The sequence below is a fragment of the Sitophilus oryzae genome, unplaced genomic scaffold, assembly GCF_002938485.1.
Source record: "Sitophilus oryzae breed Bouriz unplaced genomic scaffold, Soryzae_2.0 scaffold_1002_pilon_pilon, whole genome shotgun sequence".
Lineage (NCBI taxonomy): Eukaryota > Metazoa > Arthropoda > Insecta > Coleoptera > Curculionidae > Sitophilus > Sitophilus oryzae.
In genome coordinates, this window is record NW_022145619.1 from 241106 (window position 1) to 247963 (window position 6858).

At 34.7% G+C, this 6858-nt stretch overlaps 1 protein-coding gene across 1 annotated transcript; it reads left to right on the forward strand.

Moving 5' to 3' along the window:
- Positions 1 to 42: 42 nt before the first annotated feature.
- On the forward strand, positions 43 to 3431 carry LOC115884899 (cAMP and cAMP-inhibited cGMP 3',5'-cyclic phosphodiesterase 10A-like). Its single transcript, XM_030903652.1, has 3 exons — positions 43 to 182; positions 1256 to 1371; positions 3161 to 3431. The coding sequence occupies exons 1-3, from the start codon at positions 171 to 173 to the stop codon at positions 3429 to 3431; spliced, it is 399 nt and encodes a 132-aa protein (XP_030759512.1). The 5' UTR covers positions 43 to 170.
- The last annotated feature ends 3427 nt before the right edge of the window (positions 3432 to 6858 follow it).

The following is a 6858-nucleotide window of genomic DNA, read 5'->3' on the forward strand; positions in this document are numbered from 1 at the left end:
AAATATTGAAAGTTGTGAATTAAATTATATTTTCCTATAATATTACAGGTGTGGTACAAGTGGTAAACAAAATAAATGGCGTCGTATTTACATCGTCTGACGAAAACTTATTCAAGACTTTCTCTGTATATTGTGCTCTAGCTTTACACTACGCCAAACTGAACAATAAAATGCATAAAACGGTAAGTATTTACTGATTATCCATAATTCGTTCGAATCCGCATATCATTACGAATTTTCTGAACAAAAATTCATTAACTATTCAATGGCTAAACATAGCATTTATTATGATCTATATATCTGTAAGTTTTACAATAGATCATTGATTTTTTATTTTGTTCTCGAAACTGTTCTATTTAACACTTACTAACTACTGTTCTGTTCTATTTTACTTTTATTTTACGTTGCTAGGATACAGATACGTAAAAAAATTGTGTGTGCACTATGTGCGCATATTTGAAGTGGAACTTCTTACTAACAGCTATTAAATTGAAGGATTTGAAGGACATATTTGAAAAAGTGTAGTTTATTAAATGTTGAAAAAGTAATAAATTAATAAATAATTTGATTCATTTTCACAAAATTTGTATTAAAATTGCCGTCTTTCCGTCTGAGGATTCCATTCGGGTAGCTCTATCCACGTGCCGAGTTTAGTTCCAATCTACCCATAATTAAGAAAAATCCTGATAATTTCGTCCATTTAGAGGCATCGGTTTGAAACTTGAACCGTCGAGGACGTCACTCTGTAGCCCGTCCCCAATTATGCCGAAATCGACCCACATTTTTCTTCAATATCAAATTCTTAGTCCCACCCTGATGAAAATGTAAACGAAACGTTGTATCCAACTTTGCAGGGTGAGACCGTGTGCATCGTTGCTCACATAGCCTACCCACCAAATTTGGTCGCGATCGGACGACATCAACTTTTGACGTTTCTTACGTCAAAACTGTCACAGTGATACGTGTCGTACACGGTCAAGTTGGCTTTGATCCAATCTATCGACATACCAAATATCATTTAAATCGCACGCAAAATTAATAAAAAGATGGGGCTCTTCGATCTTCATTCCGAATTTCAGCCCACTAGCTCAAATAGGACCCGAATTACGACGCTCCAAAGACCTATCTCAACTTCCTCATTGTCTTACCACTTTTTTTTATCGTTACCACTTTACGTGACGCGTGTCGTGACATGTCACGGCCTTGAATTTTCACTTCAAAAAACTTGTATTACGCATTTTTTTTTTAATTGTAGGGTCTTCTAAATGAGTCAAATATGCAGCTTTTAAGCCTTCAGATAAAACCGTGTTCACACGATATCATGAACTTTTTGGAGAACACAGAGGTGAATATACCGAGTGGCTTTGATGAGTAAGTGACGTTCGTATTCGTATACATCTGTATTATGAACAAATATGTTTGAGACTCAGTGAAATTATTAAACCTAGAGGGATTCCAATATACAGAGTGCTACAAATCCGAGGTACGAGCATTGGTATCTCGGAAACCATAATAGATACGAAGATGGTTAAATTGGGGCAAAATTGCTCCTTGGAATGTTCACCAAAAGTGCCATCAAAAGAGTATTGAAAATTTCAAAAAACGGATTTTTAAAACGGATTTTTTTTGAAAATCTATTTTATTTTTTCCTGTCGTTACTTTTTAGAAAATCAAAAAACGAATTGCATATTCGCATGGCCACTTTATTAGGGCTATCTGATAATATTTTTAGATTTTCAAATTAGCTAATAATTTGTGAGATACAGTGGCCAACTTAATTCTTTTAATGACGGACCTGCACATTGAAAGAACTCAGTCTCCTGGGTACAATGATATGCTACACTTGATACTTTTTTTTTGTTTTGGGTACCCTAACAATAACGAAACTATTTAATTATTTAAAATACTCTAAGTCCGGACTCTGGTTTTTTTAATCATTTAATCTGATTATTATCGCAATAATATTGATCAGCGCTAATTAACATTGAATAAGTGAGCAACAAGCCAAGTGAAAGATTCAAATAAATAATATCCAGGTCAGCAATTTAAATATATTATTTTTAACTTTTCTTATTGTGAATTTGAAATTCCCAGTGTACGATCTAATAATTTGCATAATATTAATCGTAGTTATTATGAATAAATTAACTTATACAAACTAGTTTCTAATGCTTTACATAGTCTACATGTTGGAAAGGGTTACCACCCTCCCTATTGCACAAATTTATTTTTCGTTCAATTTTATTTATAGCTTTTGAATAGATCTTCTTATACTTTCGAATGCATTTTGTACTCTTTATTGTAACTGCCGAGATGTGTTGTTTTCACTTTTTGTAAAATTTGGACCTGTCAACTTGACGTCATCAGACGGTCCAGGTGTTGGCCATTATACTGCTCTACCATTTCCATCCATCTTCCAGGGAAATGATTTGATTGTCGATATTACATTTTATTTATATTATTTTTTATTATTTTATTGCATTTGATTTTCTGTATTCAACCCACGTCACTGTTAAGTTTGAAAGCTTATCAATATTATAACGATGAATATATTAAATATTAAAAAAAACAGAGCCGGACTTGAAATTAATTTAAATAAATTGTGTACAAATTTCCAAAACAAAAAAAAATAATAAGTGTGGCATATCATTGTACTCAGGAAAGCGAGTTCTTTCAAAATCTGAAATAAAAAATGCAGGTCCGTATTTAAAAAAATTAAGTTGGCCTCTGTATCTCACAAATCATTAGCTAATTTGAACATCTAAAAATACTATCAGATAGCCCTAATAAAGTAGTTATGAGAATGTGCAATTAGTTTTTTGATTTTCTAAAAAGTATCGACAGGAAAAAATAAAATTGGTTTTCAAAAATATCCGTTTTTTCCAAAAAACTCAGCAATCCTTGAAATTTTTAAAACTTTTTTGATGGCATTTTGGTGAACATCCCAAAGCGCAACTTTGCCCTAATTTAACCATGTTCGTATCTTTTACGGTTACCGAGATACCAATGCTCGTACCTCGAATTTGTAGCACCCTGTATATTTCAACAGTCGTCACTGTTTTTGTTTACGTTTTACAATTTTGCCAAATTTAACAGAGATAACAGTTGAACACAAATTTATAGTATGTAAAATAATAAGTTGTATTTCTCTTTCTTGTAGTTTTAGATGGTATATCTCCGTGGAAGAAGAACCCATTATGCCGCAAATGGTGTACCACATGCTGAAAACGGTTGTTGGGTTTACAGATATGAACATAGGTTTACTTGTCGATTTTATTTTAACAGTCCGAAAATGTTATAGACCAAATCCCTACCACAATTGGGAGCATGCCTTCAACGTGTCACATTGCATGTATAATATATTGCTCAGAAATCCTGCGTTGTTTACAGAAGTAGAGGTAATCTATAATCGATACCAAATAAACTTTTAGTTACCTACGTCATCAAGGGCGCGATTATTAAATTAAGTGTTGCCAACCATGGACATATTCGACACCGGGCTGACTAACTAGAATTTAAATTTCCTGTACTTGCGATTCTGCGTGTGAAGCTGCGCTGAGTGTCATTGTTTTTTTTTATATATGACTATAGTCAGATAATAACCGACCTCTAGCTCGTGAGTTAACAACCTTATTATAGTCAGATAACAAATGACTATGGGGTCAGATAATATTTTTAGAGACACCCCGTATACTTTTATAAAAACATGCCGCCGCCACTGGACATTTATAAATGAAATCAGCCATGTTTTATTACTACTACCTTCCCTTTACCGACACCGCGCTGTTAGAAACTCCCTTGCCTCTCTTTATAGGAGCATCTTAAGTTGACCACCCTGTACGTAAGTTCGTAGGTATATGATATAAATGTGCATTATTTGACATATTCAATTGTTTTCTATCGCTTCCGGCTTAACCGGTTTAACGTACATCCTCGATCCATTTGAAAAAATTTACTGATAAATACGATTTTGCACACTTTAAACGGCTCTGTTGAGGTTATAAAAACCAAAAGACAATCACAGCTATCTTTCCATGACTACTTGATCCAAAATTAACCGTTTTCACGCATTTATGGCGCTCTGGGTTGAAAATTAAAAATTTTTGGAGGATAGGTTTTAAAAATAGGCAAATTGGGTTACATACATACATACATACATACAATGCAAGTTAAATAAAAGCTTTTAAATATAGATTAGGTTTCTTATCTTTTCTCTTTGTAATGGTGCGTTTAGACTTAAGCACGCACGAGCTGAGCGTGCGCGTCCGGCATTCATTCGCGCTCTCGGCTCCGTTCAAATTAAAAACTTATTTTTGGACGAATGAAGTGATCCATTTGTGCGCGCACAGCAGAGTTGTGTTGGCGAAAATAATGGACGACCAAGAAATAGTCGAGGCTGCAGTCATTGTTATGCACAGCTTAATAATTAAAAAGGAGAAAAAACGAAAACATCGTGGCTGGTGGCAAACCCAAATTTTTAGAAATCGATATAATTTACTGCAACAACTCCGTGTCTGAGGAGGGCTATGATCAGTTCAAAAACTTTACAAGAATGACCAGACCCGACTTTGAATATTTACAAAACTTAATAACACCAAAAATTACGAACAAACGATACAACTTTTAGAATAGCAATTTCATTAATATCGACATAGTCAATATTAATTTTATTTACAAGATTTTGCCATGCGTTTTTTTTATTTTTTAATAATACACAGAATGTTTAACATCCCATAATATAGGCAACTTTTCATATTCTTCAATTAATAATAACGAAGATTCATTGATCCACTCCATAATTTCAATAAAGAAAACGAAAAAAAATCACACACGCACGCACGAACGCAGACAAAACAAATTGCCGGTGCAAACTGAGCGTTCGCGCACACATAAAATCCCTTTGAGCACAGACCAAAAACCGACACCAGACGGCTCACGTTCGCGGCTGCTCGCGCACAGACAGATTCAGGGTGAGCGTGCGCGCACAGCCGTTTACACTTGAGCATTCGCGGAGGATCAGTGCGTGCGTGCTCAAGTCTAAACGCACCATAAAGTTTCTGCAACTTCATCTATGTATGTATGTATGTATGTAAACCAATTTGCCCATCTTTAAAACTTAACCTCTAAAAATTTTTAATTTTCAATCCAGAGCGCCCATAAATGCGTGAAAACGGTTGGTTAATTTTGGATCAAGTAGTCATGGAAAAATAGCTGTGATTGTCTTTTGATCTGTATAACCTCTACTACAGACCCGTTTAAAGTTTGCAAAATCGTATTTATGACCTTTTAAGTCAATTTTTTCAAATGGATCGAGGGTGGACGTTAAACCGGAAGCAATAAAAAAACAATTGAATATGTCCAAATAATGCTCATTTATATCATATACCTACGAACCTACGTACAGGGTGGTCCACTTAAGATGCTCCTATAAAGAGAGGCAAGGGAGTTTCTAACAGCGCGGCGTCGGTAAGGGGAAGGTAGTAGTAATAAAACATGGCCGATTTCATTCATAAAATGTCCAGTGGCGGCGGCATGTTTTTATAAAAGTCTACAGGGTGTCTCTAAAAATATTATCTGACTATAGTCAGTTATTATCTGACTATAGTCATTTATTATCTGGCTATAGTCAGTTATGATCTGACTATAGTCATTTGTTATCTGACTATAGTCGGTTGTTATCTGACTATAGTCGGTTATTATCTGACTATAGTCATATATAAAAAGAACTCAGCTGGCCCCTCAGCGCTTCCGTACGATTCAGATGGTAGCTTTGCCGTAAAAAATGTCAACTTGACATATTTATTTATTTCTTGTTTTTATTCACACTTTAGTTTTGTATTGCGAATTTTCGGTTTAAGTGAATTGTGTTGTAGTACGTTAAACTTGCAGTCGAAAATAATTGTTCTTTTTAGAACGGCTTGTAGTGCGAAGTGTGCAAGATGCCGGAGCAGATAACAGCTGTTGCAAAAAACTCATCTCAATCTTATTATAATATTCTGAAATGAAAAACGAGACTTGCGCTTAATGTCCCTTAACTGCTGTTAAAGAGGTTAATTTTGTTGATGTAAATAATAACAGTTTATTTATTTATAATTAACAGATTTTTGTTTCCCAAAATATTTTGATTAAAATAAAATAAAAAGTAAGTAATAGAAAAAGTAGTAGTAAAAGTCGGCAACGCTGTACCGGTCGGCAAGTTAGATCACGTAGCTAAAACTTTATTTGGTATATCTACTAGTGATGGGAAAAACGATTAATTTCAATAATCGAGTACTCGAGTATCAAGCGATTGCAATAACCGAGTGATCACTCGGTTACGTATTTAAAAATACTGGTTTTTGTCCGTCGCATCTTGTAAGTATTCGTTAACGCCAAGCGCCAAGCGGTAAGCTGCGTGCGCAGGGCACATATTCTTTCGGTAATGAACGGCATGTAGTAAGCGGCGAGCGATTCGCATGATCGCTTGGTTTAGTTTATTTTGAAGCATGTCGATGTAGGTCGTAAAATTTTGTCCCTCAGATACGAACGGATAAATATACTGGGTGCGTCTCAAAAGTGGCTCACCCCTATAACTTTTTTATTTTTTTGGATAAAACAACGAGATTTGGTATGTTAGTATATGACATAAATTAGGATTGATTGACATATTCAATTGTTTCGGTCACTTCAATTTTAGAGTCTTTTAATCTTGTACAAGTTATCAACGAACCAACTCGTGGTTCGGATGGTGCCTGCAGCCTAATTGATGTACAGCTGGTTCCAAAAAAAATGAATATGACTCTTTACACATTTTTTTCGAACATTTGGGCAGTGTATATTTATGTGTCAAGTATTTTGACATTTTAAAGTTATTGTGAC

Coding starts and splice junctions, on each gene's coding strand:
- LOC115884899 (XM_030903652.1), top strand. Junction 1,372..3,160: donor ATACCGAGTGGCTTTGATGA/GTAAGTGACGTT, acceptor TCTTTCTTGTAG/TTTTAGATGGTATATCTCCG.